The 25,219-nt window shown below is 42.7% G+C and overlaps 1 protein-coding gene across 3 annotated transcripts in view; it reads right to left on the bottom strand.

Annotated features, from left to right (window-relative positions):
- Positions 1-1,354: 1,354 nt before the first annotated feature.
- Positions 1,355-25,219, bottom strand: part of LOC139546618 (zinc finger protein 385B-like) — a 173,341-nt gene continuing 149,476 nt past the window's right edge. For all 3 annotated transcript variants that reach the window (XM_071355209.1, XM_071355207.1, XM_071355208.1), the window contains exons 5-9: positions 13,989-14,178; positions 5,492-5,860; positions 4,478-4,662; positions 4,174-4,275; positions 1,355-3,922 (exon numbers count right to left, since the gene is read on the bottom strand). In XM_071355209.1, the coding sequence (XP_071211310.1) occupies positions 3,698-3,922; positions 4,174-4,275; positions 4,478-4,662; positions 5,492-5,860; positions 13,989-14,178 (1,071 nt within the window). In that variant the 3' untranslated portion in view covers positions 1,355-3,697. The remainder of the gene's footprint in view (positions 3,923-4,173; positions 4,276-4,477; positions 4,663-5,491; positions 5,861-13,988; positions 14,179-25,219) is intronic.

Below are 25,219 nucleotides of genomic sequence, written 5' to 3'. Positions count from 1 at the left end.
TTTTATATAAATTTAACAAAAGACAATAATTAGTTAATTTAACAAAAAAAGTAACAATCAGTTAAAATGGATACATGTTAACTTCCGCGTACTTATATTTCACTGTTCAGCCTTACCTATGGATTGTGGATCAATGAAATGGAGTACCAGTCTACTCAGTGACACCCACAGAACTGTGAAGAGATTACACAAATATTAGCATTGTAGCTCATATTGCGGGACTCTGAAACCACTGTGAAATGAGCCACATTAAGCTTGCTAGTCAACCTACTAATTGTATTGGACATTCATATTGCACTGTACAGCCTTACCTATAGATTGTGGATCAATTAAATTGGGTATCAGTCTACTCATTGACACCCACAGAACACAACTGTGAAAGGTTTACACAAATGTTAGCGTCGTAGCTCTTATTGCTGACTGTGGGAAATCACTATATAGTGCAATATGAATGTCAATAAGCACAAATTAACTCATCATTTTTGGGGGTTTCATTTAGGCAAATTCCACTATTGTGGCTAATCCTTATTGTTGGTAGCTTACATAGGTGAAAGCTTGTGACTGTACATATCTGTAAAAGTATATTACTAACTAAAACTGGTACTTTTGCAATTATTTAAATTGTACCATTATGAATAGCAAATAAAAATTTATGAATTGATATAGACTGAAATCTATTGACACATAAGTGATAACGGGATCCCAAGTGGCGCAGCGGTCTAAGGCACTGCATCTCAGTGCTAGAGGCGTCACTACAGACACAGGTTCGATTCCAGGCTGTATCACATCCGGCCGTGATAGGGAGTCCCGGCGTCGGCCCAGCGTCGTTCGGGTTAGGGTTTGGCCGGGGTAGACCGTCATTGTAAATAAGAATTTGTTCTTAACTGACTTGCCTAGTTAAATAAAGGTAAAAAATAAAAATAAAAAATGTAAACAAATTAACATATGTTAGATAGTTTATTACCAGATTCAAACAACATCTAAACTAGGCAAATATAATATAGCTGGACATACTGTATGCTGCCTCTGGCATAGTAAACAATCTGGTCCAGATTAGATATACTTCATATGCTGAATATTAACTTCAATATCTATGTAATGTAATCATTAAAATTGTATGAATAGGACATGATATAAAAACCTAAATTGTATATAATTAATGTAAATGATTAAGAGTTGTGCTTTATTCTATAAACTTTTCATAATGCCTTAAACGCTGACTAACTGAGTAATCAGTCTTCCCTAAAATGTGTTTTTCAATTGAGAGTTATGCTTTATAAACGTTTACAAATATCTTAAACATATAGACTGATTAAGTTATTAGTCCTACAAAATATTAATCAATAACTCAATATAAGTGATAAGTTTGGGTATTTAATAAGACAAACAAAATGTTTAACAAACAAACAAATGATAATACAACCACATACTGTATATCAAATAAAACTTAATTTATGCCTCAATCACATCATAGAAAATCATCTGAAAATAAATACTGTACATGTTTACAGAGAGCAGGGAGCAGAGGGCAGGGAGCAGAGGAAAGGAGCAGGGAGCAGAGGGCAGGGAGCAGAGGGCAGGGAGCAGAGAGCAGAGGAAAGTAGCAGGGAGCAGAGGGCAGGGAGCAGAGGGCAGGGAGCAGAGCGCAGGGAGCAGAGGGCAGGGAGCAGAGGGCAGGGAGCAGAGGGCAGCGGGCAGGGAGTAGGGAGCAGGGAGCAGAGAGCAGGGAGCAGAGGGCAGGGAGGAGCAGGGAGTAGAGGGCAGGGAACAGGGAGCAGAAGCCGATATGAGGATCTTATATCTCGTTCATTTCAACATGCCTTTTATTGACAATCTCTTCGTCAGGTCTCCTTTATAAACTAAATTCAGTTCATAATTAAATAATTGAAAGTTATTTTTAATTTGTGTAAAATACAATTTCAATATGGGAGCAAATCATCCAAATATATTATTTTATTTTAAAAGGTAGATTTCAATTTCAATGTACAGTCTCCTATATTGGTTCAGAAGACATCCCACCATCTTGAAAACAACTGTCATTCTTTCATGTTCGAGTGGATTGTTGTTTTATTTTACTTAAAAAATACAAATACCTCTGTCTGTCTCTCTGTCGATCTCCATGACTAGTATTTTAACGTGGAAAGGGAAACAATACATTATACACTACAGAGAATAAACTGTACCAATTCAATGCTCTGTACATTATTGCATCAGAAAGCCACAACATATTGCAGCATCGTTTCAAACTAGGGATATTACATAGATATAAATGAAAGGCCCATGGTAACCCTGCCAAACAACAGGGTGATGCAAACAGGTTAACATCAGTTTAATTTCAATTCAGTCAATTCAGTCAGCAAACTGAAATTAACTGAAGTTTAATTCCTGAATTCACAGTTTTGAAATGGAACAGACCTCATCCCTGGATACAAATGATGAACACTAATAGATTCGACCTTTTCTCTTAGAAAATAATGACTGATGATTACATAATATACTGCAGAAACAAAGTACTGTCAGGGTCTAATCCTGACTTGAGCTCTGCCCACTTAACTAACATGTTCTTGAAGAGACTTGAAGTCTCCTGTTGACATCAATGCATCTCAAGTTAAGATTCGGCCCTTATTAAGAAACCACGAGAATGGTTTCTCTCTCTGAAGTGGGGGCAATGAGAACACTGTTACTAAATGATTTGTTACTATGGCTATCTACTGTAAGTTGCTGCATCAGAAGTAAAGTAAACCAATAATACAGTTTGATGATAAGAAGAGTTGTGGTGTAGAGATTCAGCTTATTGACTTACATAATACAGACAGAATAGAGACCAAAACTGCATTACTGTGTTACAGTCACTGACATCAAGCAACAACTGAAACATTTGACTGATTTCACATTACTGGGCCAGACCAAGCAGATCCAAGCCAAGCTGCACTGCTCTGGTCTTGTTATGCATCCACCGTAGTTGCTAGAACCGTGCTGGAAAGGACAATGTGAGAAGAAAATATTTAAGCCAGCTCAGTATGGTTCAGGTCGGCTCTATAGTGTGAATCAGGTATGACTGTCCTTCTGTCTGAGGGCTGTTATGATAAACACTGTCAAACACACGTAGCTAGAACTGTCCATTAATTTAATCAAATAGGAAGACTATGGGTATTCAAGTCATTCAGGAAGCGGTTTGATTCTCTTTATTATACCACAAGAATCCAATACTTAGACCCTCAGTGGTCTTAGCGGGCCCACTGAACCTCTGTGCTTCATGCCTCAGGGCAACGCACGCAGCCAGAGAAAGGTAAACAAGTTCAATCAAATAAATACACTGTTGTTTGTTGAAGCTTCGCAGTGCAGTAGTCATCTCAGTTCAGTGCATTGGGTGGGTATTGTATGTACTAGGACATCATCCAGTATGCAGTGCACTCACTGCTCCACAAGGTCAGAGGTCCTCTGGTTCTCTGCTCATGTCAGTTTCCCTCCATGTTGCCTCTGGTGCCCTCTCTACCGATACACTGGGTCGTTTTCATTAGGGTACACCGTAGCAAAATATTTTCGCAATGGGAGACAAAAACAAGCATTTCTTATTGGACGAGCTCAAATAGTACCTCACCGTTTTGCTCAGTTTCCCCCCCATTGCACTCAGGCTCTGTCCATTTTCTTCCATTCCCTGCCTACTGAACACGACCCCTGTGTCAAAACCCAGGAATCAATATGGGGTGAAGAGGATAGAGCCGGTGGTGGGCCGGACTGGCCCTGGAGCAGCCCGGAGGAAAGAGGGCATGCAGCCTGGCAGGCCGGCAGTCTGAAAGATGGAGGCGTTGGGCCGCGGATGCAGGGAGATGGAGGGGAGGGTGGTGGAGCAGAAGGGGTTGGAGAGAAACGTAGCAGGGGAGATAGGCTTCACCAGGTCCTTCTGAAGAGCCAGCTTGGCCTGGAGGAGAGGAGAGGACAATGGTTTAATGAGGAAGCAAATCTATTTATAAAGCAATTATTCTTATTGATTAGCTACAAAAAAAACAAGCTATTATTTTCCATGAGCACGAAGGCGTCTTTAAACCCACTGATGCATAAATATTCCTAAACAGTTTTAAGAAACTGCCAATAAATGTATTAACTATTAATCCCTGAAGTCTAAGCAACTGTTCCTGAGAGGCTATGATTAGGAACATAGATGATACATACGGCCAGGACTGTGGAGCTGCGTTGTTGTTTGTTGTAAGGGCTGTATTTGGGCTTCATCGGTTTCCCAGCTACTCTGTCCTTGTGCCTTCTGCTGGAGATGTGCTAAGAAAATATAACAACAAAAATCAGTGATGTTACTATGGCTGAATCCCATGGGCCCTGGTCAAATGCAGTACACTATGAAGGTTAAAGGGTGCCATTTGGGACACATTATGTTGAGCCAATATTAACAAGCTTGTAAGGTCCCTTCAAGCTGTAACAAGACAACAAGCATGGTATACAAATGCCTGTCATGAGAGACTACCTGTTTGAGCTGTATTTCTGAGTTGACGTGGACATCACAGATCTCACAATGGAACGTTTTGTTCTGTAGTCCGGAACCTTTTAGCACGTTGGTGGCCTGTACTTTGAGCTTCGAGCCTGGTCTGGGATAGGCCTTAATTGGACCTGCTCCGTTCCTCGCCTCAAGCATAGTTTTGTGCTTGGAACCTTCAGGGGACAAAATAAATGGCAAAAACATAATTTCGTACATTGAGCACTGAAAATAACCATAGGTAAAACATAAAAAGAACAACATATAATTTGTTAGGATTAAAAGTAAACCAGCTTTTGTTTTCCCATCCAAAATTCATATTGGTCAGCTTGAGTTCCAACAGTTTTTTTTTCTGACCTGGGTATGACGTCTGACCTCGCTATAACTACATAACAACGTACATGTCAATGTTAGCTTACATAACAAACATCTGACATATTGTGCCCTTCTGCTTTCAAAGCAATTATGCATTTTTTTTTTTACAATAAGGTCAATATGGCGTCTATTGTGATGTTGTGGTCAAGTTGTATACTCGTTGTATAAATATCTTCTGGAAACATTTTGTTGTCTTTTTAACAACCAGAAAAAATATGTCCATATAACAACCAAAATATGACATATTTCCCATGACATCTTGATAAAAAAAAAACTCTTTACCTTGTAACAGAGTGTTGACCTTGTAAAACCAGTTTACAACCAAATTATTACAATGTGTAGTATACACTGTTTAGGGAGAGTGCTGTGTGAAGGTATTTGTGGACATTATTGTGAGATGGGTGTTAATGAGAGTTAAGGAGAGACTAAACAAGAACAAGCTGAAAGTCTCTGGGGGAGTAACCTTAAAATACACACACACACACAGAACCACACACACACACACACACACACACACACACACACACACACACACACACACACACACAGAACCACACACACCCTCCTCAGAGGGAGTAACACTAACGTTAACACGGCAGTGATGAAACAGAAACAGATGCTGGAACACACCTATGTTGTGGGCCTCCAGCTGCGACAGAGAGTTGACGGCCACTTTGCACAGCGAACAATACAGGAGCTTTTTGGCTTTTTCCTCCTCCGACTCTGGCGTGGGCTGAGTTGCTGTAGCAGCAGCAGTGGTGGGGGACACGAGCCCAAGCTTGGTGCTGCTGCTAGTCTTCATAACATGCCCCTGTAGTTGTGCTGGCGTAGCTGATGGGGGGCTGGCAGGCGTGGGATCACACAGGACGGGATTACAGGGGCTGTGGACGGACATGGCCATTGATGCTGCCAGGGAGGAGGAGGTGGAGATGATGGGGACGAAAGCATTTGGAGAAGCAAAGGTTTTATCCGCCTCACTGGGAGGCACAGTGATTTGCTCTGAGATCAAGAAAGAGAAAGGGAAGGAGGGGGGAGGTAGAGAGAGACACACAACATCTGACAGTTAGTCCGGGAGCGCTATGGAATATTACAACTTTTAGTGACACATTTGTTCATATTTTCATTTTGGTGCGTTGTGTAAGAGTCTGATCCCTGGAGGAGGGAGAGTTCCTCCTGTGTGTGTGTGTGTGTGTGTGTGTGTGTGTGTGTGTGTGTGTGTGTGTGTGTGTGTGTGTGTGTGTGTGTGTGTGTGTGTGTGTGTGTGTGTGTGTGTGTGTACATGAGTGTGCGTACTGTACGTGTGTGTGTGTGTCCATGTGTCCCTGTGTCTATGTTACAGAGCCTAGTCATCAATCTCTTGCCCCCCCCCCCCCCCTCTATTGTGACACTGAGACGCCCTTTACCTCCACCCACTCAACACCATGGAGGACAGGGCCACAAGGCAAGGCTGCCTGAACCAACACCCACACCCCCACACGATCCCTCCACCCTTCCACCATGCCACCCTTCCACCCCTTCCCACACGCCACACATGCCACCCTTCCACCCCTTCCCACACGCCACACCCACCCTCCAAACCCATGATCCCACGCCCTGCATTAGGAACCCTGCACGTAGTTTTCTATGAATGTCATTCTGCATTCCTCGTCTGAGAATAGTGTGCACTTTACAATGACTTTACTATGACATCTAAAAGCTACACGTTACTACACTGGTCTATATTTGGTCTAAACTATTGTTTGAAACTTCATTAAGCCTAGCTTCATTAAGTCTGATTTCCACTAAAAGTCCTCTATGTACTCTTTGAAGCCAGTTTGTAAACTTAACATCAAATATCCTAAGATAAGGTTATCAAATACACTTGGGTCGAAATGTCTATCTGCACCAACTGGGTCTACAGCGCAGGAGCTAACGAGGGGTTAGTTATATTAGCATCCCAAAGCAACAAATTAATTCACAGATAAGAGATGGAAGGGAACACATCAAAAAGATATTGACATATTTGAATCAGTGAAACTTTGAACTGAATCTAGACCAAAAAATATTAAAGGAACATCCCTGTTTTACCCTTCCCAGGATTCCACCCAGTCAGACTCAAACCTTTAATACAATTACTCGGAAGAGAAAAAAGGTCAGAGATGATTTACAGAGCTCACAATTACATCAATAATCCAGCATACTGTGTTCGTTCGTTTCAAGACATTACATAAAAGAGAGCCTCTTGCGTAAACCGCTAAAGCTAGCAAATTTAACGATTTAGTTCAGGGGTAGGCAATAAGATTCAGCCGCGGGACGATTTTTGTCAGATCACATGGTCGGGGGCCGGAATATAATGTTGCTGTCTGATGAAAACATCTTGTGTCCAAACTGAAACCTTTCAGGAAATTAAAAAAATATACCATATTTTTCCATTAACAAACATATAATTATGAAACTTCAAAAGCTATTTTGAATACATTTTCTTGGTCCTAAAGTCATTCATTGTTCAGAGGGAGATACTGCTTTCAATAAATTTAATACAAAAATTAATAATAATTGTTTCATCAAACAGCGACAATAATTATAATAATTTGTGTACTAAGCCCAAAAATATATTGTGTTTGAAAATAACAATAATTTCATACCTTAATTACTGTACATTGAGACATCACATACAGTATGTCTATTTTTTTATTCTTGGGAATACTTGGGAATAGATTTCCAAAATATATACACTACCTGTCACGATTGTCGTCGGGAGAAAGAGAGGAGGACCAAGGTGCAGCGTGGTAAGTGTTCATCTTTTTAATAGAACGACTGAACACTGAACAAAAAAACAAAAAAACCACAAACTAACAGTCCTGCAAGGTGAACATACACTAACAGGAAACAATCACCCACAACACAAAAATGGAAAACAGGCTACCTAAGTATGATTCTCAATCAGAGACAACGATTGACAGCTGCCTCTGATTGAGAACCATACCAGGCCAAACACAGAAATACAACAACATAGAAAAAAGAACATAGACTGCCCACCCTAGTCACACCCTGGCCTAACCAAAATAGAGAATAAAAAACCTCTCTATAGCCAGGGCGTGACAGTACCCCCCCCCCCCCCCCCCCAAAGGTGCGGACTCTGGCCGCAAAACCTGACTCTAAAGGGGAGGGTCCGGGTGGGCCTTCCAACGGCGGCGGCTCGGTTGCGGGACGTGGACCCCGCTCCACCATAGTCTTGGCCCACTTAAGTGGCGCCTTTGGAGCGGCTACCCTCGCCGCCGACCTCGGACTGGGGACCCTTGCAGCGGGCCCCGGACAGGCGGGAGACTCCGGCAGCGCCGGAGTGAAGGGCGGCTCCGGCAACTCCTGACTGACGGGCGGCTCCGGCAGCTCCTGACTGACGGGCGGCTCCGGCAGCTCCGGACTGACGGGCGGCTCCGTCAGCTCCTGACTGACGGGCGGCTCTGGCAGCTCCTGACTGACGGGCGGCTCTGGCAGCTCAGGACAGACGGGAGGCTCTGGCAGCTCAGGACAGACGGGCGAACCTGGAGGGAGGAGACGGAGAGACAGCCTGGTGCGTGGGGCTGCCACAGGACCCACCAGGCTGGGGAGACCTACAGGAGGCTTGGTGCGTGGAGGAGGCACCGGATGGACCGGGCTGTGGGGGAGCACTGGAGCTCTGGTGCGCAGCCTTGGCACCACTCCTCCAGGCTGGATGACCACTTTAGCTCGGACCATCCAGAGTGCAGGCACAGGTTGAACCGAGCTGTGGGGGAGCACTGGAGATCTGGTGCATACCACTCGCACCTCTCCCTTAGGCTCAATGCCCACATTCGCTCGGCACGGGCGGAGCGCAGGCATAGGACGCACTGCACCCTCCCAGCGCCCCGGAGACACAGCACGCAGAGCCGGCGCAGGATACCCTGGGCCGAAACGGCGTACCGGAGACCAAACACGCTGGACCGGCACAATACGCACTGGCTGGATGCCCACACTCGCATGGCACTTGGCACTTGCTGGCCTATAGCGCACCGGGCTATGAGCGCGTACTGGCGACACCGTGCGCTTGACCGCATAACACGGTGCCTGACCAGTACTGCGCTTCTTCCGGTAAGCACGGGGAGTTGGCTCAGGTCTATCGCCTGACTCCGCCAATCTCCCCGTGTGCCCCCCCCAAAAAATGTTGGGGGGCTGCCTCTCGTGCCTGTCGCACTGCCGTGCTAACTCCTCATACCGCCGCCGCTCAGCTTTCGCTGCTTCCAGTTCTTCCTTGGGGCGCCGATATTCCCCAGCCTGTGCCCAGGGTCCCTTGCCGTCCAAAATCTCCTCCAGAGAGTCCAGAGATCGCTGCCTCTCTATACCACGCTGCTTGGTCCTCTTTTGGTGGGTGATTCTGTCACGATTGTCGTCGGGAGAAAGAGAGGAGGACCAAGGTGCAGCGTGGTAAGTGTTCATCTTTTTAATAGAACGACTGAACACTGAACAAAAACAACAAAAAAACGACAAACTAACAGTCCTGCAAGGTGAACATACACTAACAGGAAACAATCACCCACAACACAAAAATGGAAAACAGGCTACCTAAGTATGATTCTCAATCAGAGATAACGATCGACAGCTGCCTCTGATTGAGAACCATACCAGGCCAAACACAGAAATACAACAACATAGAAAAAAGAACATAGACTGCCCACCCTAGTCACACCCTGGCCTAACCAAAATAGAGAATAAAAAACCTCTCTATAGCCAGGGCGTGACACTACCGTTCAAAAGTTTGGGGTCACCTAGAAATGTCCTTGTTTTTTTAAAGAAAAGCAAATTTTTTGTCTATATAAATAACATCAAATTGATCAGAAATACAGTGTAGACATTGTTAATGTTGTAAATTAATATTGTAGCTGGAAACGGCTGATTTTTAATGGCACGTGTTAGCTAATCCAAGTTTATAATTTTAAAAGGCTAATTGATCATTAGAAAACCCTTTTGCAATTATGTTAGCACAGCTGAAAACTGTTGTCCTGATTAAAGAAGCAATAAAACTGGCCTTCTTTAGACTAGTTGAGTATGTGGAGCATGAGCATTTGTGGGTTCGATTACAGGCTCAAAATGGCTAGAAAGAAATAACTTTCTTCTGAAACTCATCAGTCTATTCTTGTTCTGAGAAATGAAGGCTATTCCATGTGAGAAATTGCCAAGAAACTGAGGATCTCCTACAGCGCTGTGTACTACTCCCTTCACAAAACAGCGCAAACTGTCTCTAACCAGAATAGAAAATGGAGTGGGAGGCCCTGGTGCACAACTGAGCAAGAAGACAAGTACATTAGAGTGTCTAGTTTGAGAAACAGACGCCTCACAAGTCCTCAAATGGCAGCTTCATTAAATAGTACCCGCAAAACACCAGTCTCAACGTTAACAGTGAAAAGGCGACTCCGTGATGCTGGCCTTCTAGGCAGAGATGCAAAGAAAAAGCCATATCTCAGACTGGCCAATAAAAAGAAAAGATTAAGATGGGAAAAAGAACACAGACACTGGACAGAGAAACTCTGCCTAGAAGGCCAGGAACCCGGAGTCGCCACTTCACTGTTGACGTTGAGACTGGTGTTTTGCGGGTACTATTTAATGATGCTGCCAGTTTTAAGAGAGATATTAAAAAAACACCAGGAATTCAACAAAAATATACAGTATACACTACCGTTCAAAGGTTTGGGGTCACTTAGAAATGTCCTTGTTTTTTTAAAGAAAAGCAAAAAAATTGTCCATTAAAATAACATCAAATTGATCAGAAATACAGCGTAGACATTGTTAATGTTGTAAATGACTATAATTGACTATTGTTGCTGACCCCTGATTTAGTTCTTCAACTCTCTCTAGTTAAACTGAATCTGACTTCAGCCTTTTTGTTTGCCAGAAACCCAGTGAGATCAACAACAGCATCCCCCCGACAGAGAGTGAGCCTGCATCCCAAATGGTACCCTATTCCCATGTACTGAACTGCTTTTGACCAAAGCCCATATGGCTCAGGTGAAAAGTAGTAAACTACATAAGGAATAGGGTGCCATTTGGGACGCAACGTGTGTCTAAACAGAGGCTTGTATTAATATGGCACCATGGAAGCGACCATCAGAGAGAAGAGAATCATCCCAGACATCCAACTAGATAGTCTGTGACACGCACTGTGTGAAAAGACACAGACTGTGTCCCACATGGCACCCTATTCCCTATGCAGTGCACTACATAGGGCTCTCATCAAAAGTAGTGCACTACAGTGCATTCGGAAAGTATTCAGACCCCTTGACTTTTTTCACATTTTGTTAGGTTACAGCCTTATTCTGAAATGGATTAAATTGTTATTCCCCCCTCATTAATCTAAACACAATACCCCATAATCACAAAGCAAAAACAGGTTTTTAGAAATTTTAGCAAAACAAAAGGTGAAATATCACATTTACATATGTATTCAGACCCTTTACTCAGTACTTTGCTGAATCAAATCAAATTAAATATAATTTTATTGGTCACATACACATGTTTAGCAGATGTTATTGCGAGTGTAGCGTAATTCTTGTGGTTCTAGTTCTGACAGTGCAGGAATATCAAAAAAGTAATATCGAACAATTTCACAACAACTACCTACTACACACAAATCTAAGTAAAGGAATGGAATAAGAATATATTCATATGTGGATGAGCAATGTCAGAGCGGAATAGGCTAAGATGAAATAGATAGTATAGAATACAGTATATACATATGAGATGAGTAATGCAAGATATGCAAACATGATTAAAGTGACATTATTAAAGTGACTAGTGTTCCATTTATTAAAAGTGGCCAATGATTTCAAGTCTGTATGTAGGCAGCAGCCTCTCTGTGCTAGTGACGGCTATTTAACAGTCTGACGGACTTGAGATAGAAGCTGTTTTTCAGTCCCAGCTTTGATTTGATTTTCAGATCTCTCCAAAGATGTTCGATTGGGTTTAAGTCCGGGCTCTTGCTGGGCCATTCAAGGACATTCAGAGACTTGCCCCGAAGCCACTCCTGCGTTGTTTTGGCTTTGTGCTTAGGGTCGTTGTCCTGTTGGAAGGTGAACCTTTGCCCCAGTCTGAGGTCCTGAGCACTCTGGAGCTCGTTTTCATCAAGGATCTCTCTGTACTTTGCTTCATTCATCTTCCCTCGGTCCTGACTAGTCTTCCAGTCCCTGCCGCTGAAAAACATCCCCATAGCATGATGCTGCCACCACCGTGCTTCACCGTAGGGATGGTGCCAGGTTTCCTCCAGAAGTGACGCTTGGCATTCAGGCCAAGGAGTTCAATTTTGGTTTCATCAGACCAGATAATCTTGTTTTTCATGGTCTGAGAGTCCTTTAGGTGCCTTTTGGCATACTCTAAGCAGGCTGTCATGTGCCTTTTACCGAGGAGTGGCTTCCGTCTGGCGACTGGATCATAAAGGCCTGATTTGTGGAGCGCAGCAGAGATGGTTGTCCTTTTGGAAGGTTCTCCCGTCTCCACAGTGGAACTCTGGAGCTCTGTCAGAGTGACCATCGGCTTCTTGGTCACCTCCCTGACCAAGGCCCTTCTCCCCCGATTGCTCAGCGGCCAGCTCTAGGAAGATTCTTGGTGGTTTCAAACTTCTTCCACTTGAGAATGATGGAGGCCACTGTGTTCTTGGGGACCTTCAATGCTGCAGACAGTTTTTGGTACCCTTCCTCAGATCTGTACTTCGACACAATCCTGTCTCGGAGCTCAACGGACAATTCCTTCAACCTCATGGCTTGGTTTTTGCTCTGACATGCACTGTCAACTGCGGGGCCTTATATAGACAGGTGTGTGCCTTTCCAAATCATGTCCAATCAATTGAATTTACCACAGGTGGACTCCAATAAAGTTGTAGAAACATCTCAAGGATGATCAATGGAAACAGGATGCACCTGAGCTCAATTTCGAGTCTCATAGCAAAGGGTCAAAATACTTATGTAAATAAGTATATATATTTTTTTCTCACTTTATCATTATGGGGTATTGTGTCTAGATTGATGAGGAAAAGCATGTATTTAATCCATTTAATAATAATGCTGTAACATTATAATATGTGGAAAGAGGGAAGGGGTCTGAATACTTTCCGAATGCACTGTATATAGGGAATAAGGTGCCGTGGCATGCAGACAAACAATATTAATGAGTAGCATCGTTGGCTCATTATATTTTACATTTACATTTTAGTCATCTAGCAGACGCTCTTATCCAGAGTGACTTATAATTAGTGCATTCATTTTAATATAGCTAGGTGAGATAACCACATATCACAGTCATAGTAAGTTCATTTTTCCTTTCCAGCAAAGTCAGTGCTAGTACGTTATAGAACTTCTACCTAATCTCTGAAGGTGTAACTCTACATTAGAGGGCTGAGCAGGGAGTTTCCTACTGTGTCCCAAATGGCACCCTATCACCTATACAGAGCACTACTTTTGACCATGGGATGAAATTTCTGAAGCCCTCTAACCTTCTGCTGGGCTTTCCTCAGATGTGAGGCCAGATAGTGTGACTTTAAAAAAATCAAGATTCAACAGAAATGACTGCAAATGTACATTTTACAACACTTTGCTTTGGATTTGAAGCTTTCTTTTCTTCCTTGGTTGGTAACATGCTTACCATACATCTGGTATATTCTGACTATATTCACCTATACATTAGACATTAAATATTATCGTCTTTCCCCTATACAAGACTGAAGCATGGAGAGGAATGGATGACATACAAGACTGAAGCATGGAGAGGAATGGATGACATACAAGACTGAAGCATGAAGAGGAATGGATGACAAACAAGACTGAAGCATGGAGAGGAATGGATGACAAACAAGACTGAAGCATGAAGAGGAATGGATGACAAACAAGACTGAAGCATGGAGAGGAATGGATGACATACAAGACTGAAGCATGGAGAGGAATGGATGACATACAAGACTGAAGCATGGAGAGGAATGGATGACATACAAGACTGAAGCATGGAGAGGAAAGGATGACATACAGGACTGAAGCATGGAAAAGAATGGATGACAAACAAGACTGAAGCATGAAGAGGAATGGATGACATGCAAGACTAAAGCATGGAGAGGAATGGATGACATACAAGACCAAAGGTTTCCATATACCTGATTTGTCAGAGTTGCGGGCCATGACAGAGTTGGGTGAGGTGGTGGTGGTGATTTTCATTGCACTGTCCAGGGAAGGAGGAAGAGTAGGAGGAGGAGGGGAACTCTTGGGTGGCTTATTCTTGGTGTTCTCCTGTGCTTTGAGCTTCTTGGCATGTTTACTGCCTTTGTAGTGTGCCTCGGCTTGGCTCTAGAAGGAGAACAAATGAACCATGCAATCAGACTCGTTTCTCACACAACGGGTCTTAGTCTCACATCATGAACTGCAATCACACACGCGGGGGCATTCACGGACATACAGACACAGACACAGACGCACACGCACACGCACACGCACATGTGTGTGTGTGTGTGTGTGTGTGTGTGTGTGTGTGTGTGTGTGTGTGTGTGTGTGTGTGTGTGTGTGTGTGTGTGTGTGTGTGTGTGTGTGTGGATATGGTGTGTGTATGAATGAGAGAAGGGTTTAAAGATCTGCTTTCCTGATAACTGATATTTTCACCTCATTCTCAGCCCTGATTTCAATATTTTTTCTAAGAAAGCATTTATGAATAGATATAGTGGAACGATCCTTTAATAATAGATATTTTGCAAAGATAAGATAATTAACAACTGAAAGAGTACCAGATGAGAGTACACACTAGAAAAAGGCTAACATACTGTCGATACAGAGAGCGAGTAAACCTGTCTGTTACCTACAGTAGATGTACTGTAGTTGTCAATGACATCAAATTCCTGATTGGAGTACCAGAAGTGAGTACACATGGAAAAAAGGCTAACATACAGTATTGTAAACACCTTTCTTTAGTAGGTGGTGTTGTTAATGATATCAGTGTATTACTCAACAGCTGCTCCTCCAGGCTATGCTCATCTATTGTACACATAGAGCTGTCTAAGAGAGAAACACACGGGCACACTGTTAAAACCTGTCTTTGGATCACAATGACTAGTGTTTGCATTTGTTCTCCATTACAGACACCTGAGGTTCAATATACAGTACATTATGTCAGCAATCTGAGGAGTAGTAGACAGATTTTATAGAGACATTTATAGCTTGAGGGCCAAGCGTCAGTCTCGTGAATGGAGTTGGCCCGATGCTCTTGAAAACCAACCTCTTTCTCAGCATTTCTCTCTCTCTCTCTCTGTCTCACACTCTTGCTATCTGCACCCCTCTCTCTCTCTCTCTCTCGCTCTCTCCATCACTCACCCCCCATTCTTTTTCACTTATCATACCCTCTCTTCCAAACCCCCCCCCCCCCACCCCCCACTCCTCCTCCATCCCTCCCCCCTCTCTTTCTTTCTCTATTTTCCTGTCTGCTTCACTACGTTGTTCCCCCCACGCCTGTCTAGTCCATGTTTCCTCCATGGTACTGCTAAACAGTCAGTGACAGCCATCCTATGACTGTTCTGTTCTGCAGTACTGCTGCTTTCCTTGCATGCTCATGACACACTCACTCCTGTACTGCAGTGGCTGCCGGATGCCTTTGCTGTGTGTGTGTGTGTGTGTGTGTGTGTGTGTGTGTGTGTGTGTGTGTGTGTGTGTGTGTGTGTGTGTGTGTGTGTGTGTGTGTGTGTGTGTGTGTGTGTGTGTGTGTGTGTGTGTGTGTGTGTGTGCATGCGTGGGTGTATGTGTGTTTGTGTGTGTGTATGTGTGCAGCCCTATATCCCCAGACTGAATCACTGACTATCTAAGATGAATCAGCCAATTATGCGCTATGAGTGTTCAGGTTTTCACGCCAGCTGTCACAACTATTACCTTTCTCTCTCAGTTCACCTCAGTCACAGTCAGCTGTCACAACTACTACCTTTCTCTCTCAGTTCACCTCAGTCACAGTCAGCTGTCACAACTACTACCTTTCTCTCTCAGTTCACCTCAGTCACAGTCAGCTGTCACAACTACTACCTTTCTCTCTCAGTTCACCTCAGTCACAGTCAGCTGTCACAACTACTACCTTTCTCTCTCAGTTCACCTCAGTCACAGTCAGCTGTCACAACTACTACCTTTCTCTCTCAGTTCACCTCAGTCACAGTCAGCTGTCACAACTACTACCTTTCTCTCTCAGTTCACCTCAGTCACAGTCAGCTGTCACAACTACTACCTTTCTCTCTCAGTTCACCTCAGTCACAGTCAGCTGTCACAACTACTACCTTTCTCTCTCAGTTCACCTCAGTCACAGTCAGCTGTCACAACTTATACCTTTCGCTCTCAGTTCACCACTGTCACAGTCACAGAGCATATCCAGTCATCCAACCTCACCTTGGTGCCATAACTCCTTCCTAAAAACTGTTGGTCTAGATACTGTAATGTTGGTGTAGATTTTAGGCCTGGCAGACTCCATGTCAATCTAAACACGTATTGGTTACTCAATAACTGTTACTACTTGACCAAATAAATATAAAATAAAACCTGATAGACTTAATAAAAGTGAATTGAAAAAAGAATGTGCCATGATTTCTACGTTTGCAGTGTGTTATGGTATTATAGCTGTTTTCTTTTCCACTCTTAGTAAGGCAACAAGATAGGGTCGGCAGATGTGTGTGGTGTTGTGGCCTAGTTAAGTTGGGCTTTCAGCAACAACTAATCTGGACATATTCATTATGATGAGAACTCCAGTGAGTATGCATTACACATGGCAAATACACTTGAAACTTGGTTTCTCTTTGTGGGATATATTATTGGTGTGTTTGTCTGTTTCTTTCCCAGTCCAACTGAGGCTATAATTGAGGAGCAGATGCTGTGTTGTGGCATAGTTTTCCTCTGTTTTATATTCCCACACTATGAGGTTGTGAAATTGTGAAAATTATGATAATGCCCTTTTAGTGTAAGAGCTCTTTGAAAAGATCGCTTGACATTTCAGCCTGATTTGGTGGGAGGGAGTTTTGGCCTGCCTGGTGACATCAACAGGTGGTAAATGAGGCCTAATAGATCAATAAGAAAGACAGTTCCCAAACTCGCTAGTTTCAATTTTCCCCTCTCCACTCATACCACTCCCAGAACATTTTAATTGAAAACAATCACAGTAAGGTACCTAATTGTTACCCAGAAATGATTTGATATTGAGATAAAAATGGATGCATTGGATCTTTAAAGACAGGCTTAATCTGGAGTGGCCTGGCCTTTGGGTCTTTTTTTACTCCACTATGTCTTCTTCAGAAACCAAATATCATCCTGTTAAGTGTTAAGAAACACCCACTAAATTAATCATAGCTAATTAAAATGAATTGCTCACTGGAAGGAAACCTCTGAAACAAAGACAGAAAGACATTGTATATGTCCCAAACGGCACCCTATTCCTTATATAGTGCACTACTTTTGACCAGAGTCCTAAGGGCCCTGGTGAAAAGTAGTGCACTCTACAGAGAATAGGGTGCCGTTTGGGACGCAAGTATCACCTCTCGTTTTCCAGCCTCCTCCACTTATCTTGTTACATTTAACTCTTCTAATGCTCTCCTTGGCCTTGGTAATCATGTTAATGTAGGAGGCAAAGCACCAACACACAACATTAAGCAACCTTTACAATGACAATACCCAGCAGCAGTACTACTACTAGCAGACATGGGTTCAACTACTATTGAAAACGTTCAAATACTTTAAGTGTTTGCTTTAGCCTGCCTGGCTGCTTTGCTTTCATCTCGATTATATGTATCTGTCTCTTCAATTTAGCCCAAAATGGTTGAGGAAAAGAGGTTAGGGTATCATCAAGAGGTACTGCCCATTATATTAATGTCTGTCTTCTCTCTTCCCTGAAGCTTAACTGTACTCATGTAATATTGGTCCGACTTCAAACATACACTTCTTATGATATTCTCTCTCCTTCTCTCTAAGTTTCTTCAACTACCAGTGACCAATCTGAAACACCAGCGGGAGAACTAAAAAGGAACATGGTGCAACATTCTGGTGAGTGTAGTCTAGATAGGGTTATGTCAGTAAAGTTGGTAGCCAATCTGTTAATGTTTCATTTCTATTGCAAAATACTGCATCGAAAGGCTCTTTAACAAAGTAAGGAAAAAAACATAATATATAAATATTTTATAAACCTGTCAGTTTGCCTATGGGTTTAACCTCAAGCATAACTACTCAATTAAAATTATTCATTAAATATAAAATAAATACATATTTATTTTATAGAGGCTGCACATAAACCACTGCTGGACACATTAATCAGAAGCCCTTAACTAATATGAGTCATTTCTAAGTGTGTGTCCCAAATGGCACCCTATTCCCTATAAAGGTGTCCCAAATGGCACCCTATTCCCTATAAAGTGTTGACTATGAAGGGTTTAGGGTACCATTACAGATGCAGATAAACCTCTGGCTCATAAAATGTTCTAGAGATGTAGAATCTTCATTTGATCACCCTGTTGCAGGAGAACATTTCTGCAATGCAGGAAATGTAAAACTTGTAGTGTATTTGAGGTTTAAAAAGGCTTCTGAAGTTTGTGATTTCCACTTTGAAATTTCAGACTTGATTTTCCCTTATGGAAAATGTTTCAACCCCTACAAAAATGTCCATGAATTATAATCCACATAATCATTTACATTTCCTGTTGCTGCAAGATAATTTTTCTGCTGTAGCAAACTGCTCCAATTCAGATCCTACATCTGTAATTGAGGACGTTAAGTACCACAGACTTTGACTTGAACGCTATTTTAAAGTCATAATATAAGGGCTAACTAAGCTTGTATGGAAACGTAATAGGCCTAAACTCAATTTCTAAATCTGTGTATTCAGGGTCAAAAATGTACTTAAAGGGTAGCAAGGCTTGATGTGAAATACAATAACATTCCACTAAAAACCTAACCAACATCAGAGATAGCTACCACACTGTAAACATTGTCAGGCGACAATGTATCTTAAATATATAATAAATTGGGTTTAAAGATGGTGGCAATTCTAAATGCCTTTCCATTTAAGCAATAAAAAAACCTGTCAGAACAGTTTACTCTTAATATTTCAAGATGTTTTCATGTTATCTAGAGCATTGGTGACTGTAACTGTGCTGCTGGCAACAATTTAATTATTTTTTCTTTGCCGATGTTTACAGACACCGGTCATATTCATGAGTAATTCTGCTCTCTTGCACACTCAGACAAGTGTTCTGAAATCAGAGTGAATTTACGAACGCACCCCTAGTGAGTGCATTTTATTTGCTGTGCGGTGTGCTCACTATACGGTTACCTAGCGACAGGCCTTCCTGAATACAGAACAGTACTGTATATTTAACAGCTGTTTTCTCATTCTATTGTAGAATTATATCGCTCCTTAGCTGGAAACAAAAGCTCTGTGGGTACATCCCAAATTGCACCCTACTCACTATATACTGCACCATAGGGCTCTGATCAAAAGTAGTTTACTAGGCAGGGAATTGGGTGCCATTTGGGACAGACTCTATGAGAAATTGTTCCTCACTTGAAACTCCATTAGAATCTCATCATGGAGGTGCTCCGGCGTCCGTAGGCATCGGCTCCTCTCCTCTCCTCGCCCCTCTGGCTCCAGGATTGGATGACACAGAGACGCTATAACAGCTACAGCTCCAGCACTCCGAATAATACAAGGTCTTAAATTACACTCCTCAGTTTTACACTCACAACAGCAGCAGAATGGGGATGGAGAGGCATTGGTGCTTTAATGAGCTCTGCTTGAGACATAAGTCTTTCCTGCACTGCATAAGCAACAAGGCAGACAACCACCAGAGTGCCAGTACTAAGAGGACATGAGCCTTTAATGTAACACCATCAAAAGGAAGTACAGTGTGTGTAATCATGTTTCCTTTAAGCCACTTTGTTATCTAATCCAAGAAGGCATCCCAAATAGCACCATATTCCCTTTATCGTGCACCTTTTTCAAAACAGGGCCCATAGGGCTCTGGCCAAAAGTAGTGCACTATATTTGGATTAGGGTGCCATTTGGGAGACAGACCAAGGCTTACTTAAAGCACTTTCTATTTCCTCCAATGTGTGATGATGAGTGCATAGGAAATCCCAATGCACATCACCTTCAATGTACTGGGCCAAAATAATTCCTGTGTGTTATGACCAACAAAAGAATAACAAGAACAGGTCTGCTGTGCCTTAATACAGTACAGAGAGTGGCATAAGTTTGACAGAGGATTAAGGTATAATTTAATATTAAATATGTCAGGATTAGTGACACAGGGCCAAATCGATCTGACACTTCAACAGGGCCTTCTCTTTAGGTTAACAGAGTGGTGAGTGGCTTCAGAGTAGGGTTGAATAGAGGGAACTGGGTTAAATCATATCAAACTTTATTTGTCACATGCGCCGAATACAACAAGTGTAGACCTTACCATGAAATGCATACTTACAAGCCCTTAACTAACAGTGCAGTTCAAGAAGAGTTAAGAAAATATTTACCAAATAAAAAGTAACACAAATCAAATCAAATGTATTTATATAGCCCTTCTTACATCAGCTGATATCTCAAAGTGCTGTACAGAAACCCAGCCTAAAACCCCAGACAGCAAGCAATGCAGGTGTAGAAGCATGACGTGAAATGGAACTGTTCAATTATATGCCTTTCTAAATCTGGTTTCTCTATGGCCTTCTCTCTGCTATCTGCATGCAGATCAGTCATCAATGCTCAGGTTGGGGACAGACAGCACATCTTAGTAGGCTATGGAATGCAGTCCACAATGCATCTATCATCTTATCATCTTTTTTCTTGTCACAGGTAGGCCTACATTTGCTGCAGCATAGCCTATGCTACAGTAGGATAATATAAGGACTGCATGCGCGTCTAATATACACATCTCCATCTGTCACTTTATTTTTTTATTGTAAAGATACTTTTTTAAATATTTGCAGCTGAAGAGTTTTATAACAATATACCACTCGAATATCATTGCTTCAACTCAGTGCGTACTTGAGGACTCTGTCTTTCTCTCTCTCCATCAACTCCATTTAAATTGAATCCAAAATAGGTAATCCTGTTCAAGATTTAGATATATATTATATATGTAAACAGAGCATTGCATGTTTTCTCCCATCTTCATGGTTTGAACGAGGTGCGTAATTCCAGTCCGTATAATACAATACACTACATTAATCCAGTACACACTCAAAAATATTAGCCTACTGAAGCTTGTTTCATTTATTTACCAAGACAGAATAGCTACTTCTATGGCCTTTTATGTTTTTCTATCGTGTGTAATGTGCCGTAGCCTATATATTACATTTTTATTACATCTTTATTTAAGCAGGGAGTCACCATAGGCTATGTACTGGATGGTGGCACAATCATTTGGGCTTTTTTGGGCTTGGGCTCATAAAATGTCTTTAATGTTTGGCTCTAGAAGAAAAGGAAACACACACCTATATAGGCGAGGTGCTGGCTAGCGGAGTAGAAAACTTAAAAATAAAGGAGAGCCGCACACTCTAGGAGCTAGAGCCGCACACTCTAGGAGCTAGAGCCGCACACTCTAGGAGCTAGAGCCGCACACTCTTTTTGCATCTGAGCTCCTAGAGTGTGCGGCTCTCCTTTATTTATAATGTTTGGCTCGTCAGGCTCAGGTAGCTGTCACATCAGCTTTCGCATTGGCTCCCCCTCCTGTCCAGCTCAGGCATTCGGCGTCACCGGCCTTCTAGCTGCTGCCTAACCTGCTGCTGGCAAACGCCCTTCACTCATCAACCCTGGACTTGTCTCGTCATCATTACACACACCCGGTTCCAATCCCCACTCTGTCACTGTATATATACTCCCTCTGTTATTTGTATTTGTCGGTCATTGTAAATGTTGCTTGTTTTCCTGAGAGGAATCTCTCCTACTATTTCCTGAGTACTTTATTATTTTGCACTTTCGGATTCGTCCCGCTTTTATATTGGTGCTTTAATAAACTCAGTAGTTCTAAACCTGCGACTGGCTCCTGCCCTACTCCTCTCTACACTTGTGACAGAATGACCGACCCAAGAGAATAGGAAGCAGCAGGACATCCCGACCTCTCCGCTATAGGAGCAAAGCTCTTATACCACGACTCGTACCTGGAGCACCTACGAGCACCTACGGACCGTACGCCAGCTGCAGACTACACCACCACCTTCCCAGCTCCCCGCGGTCGGTCCAGCCACCCCACCACCATCTACATCACCTGATCCGATCAGCAACGTCCACCTGCCCCTTCTGGAGTGGTTTGACGGCACCCCAGCTCACTGTAGCAGGTTTCTCCTGCAGTGTGACCTCCACCTTGCCCGTCATGCCGGGACGGCCTCTGAGAGGTACAAGGTGGCCTTGGTGATCTCGGTGCTGACAGGCCGGGCTCTGGAGTGGGCACACGCCATCTGTGAGAGGGACGGTCCAGAAGTGTAGTCCTATGAGCGCTTCACCCAACTCTTCCGTGCCTTTTTCGACCACCCTACAGAGGGCCGAGAGGGAGGTGAGCGTCTCCTCCGTCTACGCCAGGGGTCCAGGACAGCGTCTGCGTCCACTGGCTGGAACGACTAGGCCCTGTTGACGGTTTTCCACAGCGGGCTACAGGCGGACGTCCAGACCCGAGCTGGCCTGTTGCAATGAGGACCTCAAGCTGGACCAGCTCATCGCCATGGCCATCCGCCAGGATAATCTCCTGCGTGCCTGTCGTCACCCATCCTGGGGGTTTCAGGTCTCTCCCAGGAACCTCCAGCGAGACTGAGCCCATGGAGGTGGGCATGATGCACCTTCCCCCTGAGGAAAGTCAACGCTGCCATCAACAGGGTCTCTGCTCCTACTGCAGGGAGTCGGACCACCCCTGGAACACCTTTCGCAGAAGGAGAACCAGGCGAGGAAGCGACAGGCCGAGGAGTGCTCCTGCACCGCCCCAGGTCGGCGTGGACGTGCCTTGCTCCTCTCTGTCCACCCAGCCCGTCCTCCTTCCGGTCACCTTCCTGGACTATCCTGGCCCCCCACTGATTCCTGCCCTAGTGGACTCAAGTTCTGCAGGCAATTTCCTAGACTAGTCAGTGGCCTTATCATTATGCATTCCTTTAGTCCCTTTACAACCCCCTATCCCAGTCCATGCCCTAGACAACCGTCCTCTAAGAACCGGACTGGTGTGCCAGACCACGATTCCCATTTCGCTCACAGTTGCTCATAACCACAATGAAAGCATAACTTTCCTCATCTTAGACTCTCCTGCACACTCCGCAGTTTTAGGTTTCCCCTGGTTACAGTTGCATAACCCCAGGATATCGTGGACAGAGAGGAGTACGCATATCCCACGGTAGTTATTGGGGTCAAATTTGTCTCCACTTTTGTGGATTGGGGTGATCAGTCCTTGGTTCCAAATATTGGGGAAGATGCCAGAGCTAAGGATGATGTTAAAGAGTTTAAGTATAGCAAATTGGAATTTGTTGTCTGTATATTTTAGCATGTCATTGAGGATACCATCAACACCACAGGTCTTTTTGGGTTGGAGGGTTTTTATTTTGTCCTGTAGTTCATTCAAGGTGATTTGATAATCCAGTGGGCTCTGGTAGTCTTTAATAGTTGATTCTAAGATTTGTATTTGATCATGTATATGTTTTTGCTGTTTGTTCTTTGTTATAAAGCCAAAACGATTGGAGAAGTGGTTTACCCATACATCTCCATTTTGGATTGATAATTCCTTGTGTTTGTTTAGTGTCTTCCAATTTTCCCAGAAGTGGTTAGTCTATGGATTCTTCAATTATATTGAGCTGATTTCTGACGTGCTGTTCCTTTTTTTCTCCGTAGTGTATTTCTGTATTGTTTTAGTGATTCACCATAGTGAAGGCATAGACTTTTCTAGGTCTCTGTTTTTGGTTGGACAGGTTTCTTAATTTCTTTCTTATGTTTTTGCATTCTTCATAAACCATTTGTCATTGTTCATTTTCTTTGGTTTTCTGTTTGAAATTTTTAGATTTGATTGGGAAGCTATCAAAGGTCAAATATAAATTTTAGATTTTCTACTGCCAAGTTTACACCTTCACTATTATAGTGGAACGTTTTGTCCAGGAAATTGTCTAAAAGAGACTGAATTTGTTGTTGCCTAATTCTTTTTTGGTAGGTTTCCACACTACATTCCTTCCATCTATAGCATTTCTTAATACAGTGGGGCAAAAAGTATTTAGTCAGCCACCAATTGTGCAAGTTCTCCCACTTAAAAAGATGAGAGAGGCCTGTAATTTTCATCATAGGTACACTTCAACTATGACAGACAAAATGAGAAAAGAATATCCAGAAAATCACATTGTAGGATTTTTTATGAATTTATTTGCAAATTATGGTGGAAAATAAGTATTTTGGATTGTTTGTGCTCATGAAAATGGATTCCTGGGCTGAACATGCTAACAACAAGTGGCTAAATGATGGGCTTTATGGAACTTTTCAGTCATTTATTGTCGATCTGGGAATCCTGGGAGTGCCTTCTGATGAAGTTATTCAAAGGTAAGTGCATATTTATAGTGTTTTTGTAGCTTTTGTTGACGCCAAAATGGCGACTATTTCTTTGGCTGGATTGTGCTCTAAACGCCGTTCTCAGATTAATCTTTTTCCGTAAAGTTTATTTTGAAATCTGACACAGCGGTTGCATAGAGGATAAGTTTATCTTTAATTATGTGAATAACACTTGCATCTTTTATCAATGTTTATTATGAGTATTTCTGCAAAATCACCAGATGTTTTGGAATCAAAACATTACTGCACGTAACGCGCCAATGTAAACTGAGATTTTTTTAATATATATATATGCACATTATCGAACAAAACATGAATGTATTGTGTAACATGATGTTATATGACTCATCTGATGAAGATTTTCAAAGGTTAGTGATTCATTCTATCTCTATTTGGGGGTTTTGTGAAAGCTACCTGTGCTGTGAAAGAAATGTCTGTGCTTTTTTGGATTTGGTGGTGAGCTAACATAAATATACGTGGTGTTTTCGCTGTAAAACATTAAAAAAATCGGACATGTTGGCTGGATTCACAAGATGTTTATATTTCATTTGCTGTATTGGACTTGTTAATGTGTAAAAGTTAAATATTTCTAAAAAATATTTTTGAATTTCCCGCGCTGCCTTTTCAGTGGAATGTGGGGGGGATTCCGCTAGCGGAACGTGTGTCCTAGACAGGTTTATTTAACCAGGTAGGCAAGTTGAGAACAAGTTCTCATTTACAATTGCGACCTGGCCAAGATAAAGCAAAGCAGTTCGACACATACAACAACACAGAGTTACACATGGAGTAAAACAAACATACAGTCAATAATACAGTAGAAAAATTAGT

The sequence above is a fragment of the Salvelinus alpinus genome, chromosome 20 (assembly GCF_045679555.1).
Source record: "Salvelinus alpinus chromosome 20, SLU_Salpinus.1, whole genome shotgun sequence".
In the NCBI taxonomy this organism is placed as follows: Eukaryota; Metazoa; Chordata; class Actinopteri; order Salmoniformes; family Salmonidae; genus Salvelinus; species Salvelinus alpinus.
This window is presented reverse-complemented; position numbering and strand designations above follow the sequence as displayed.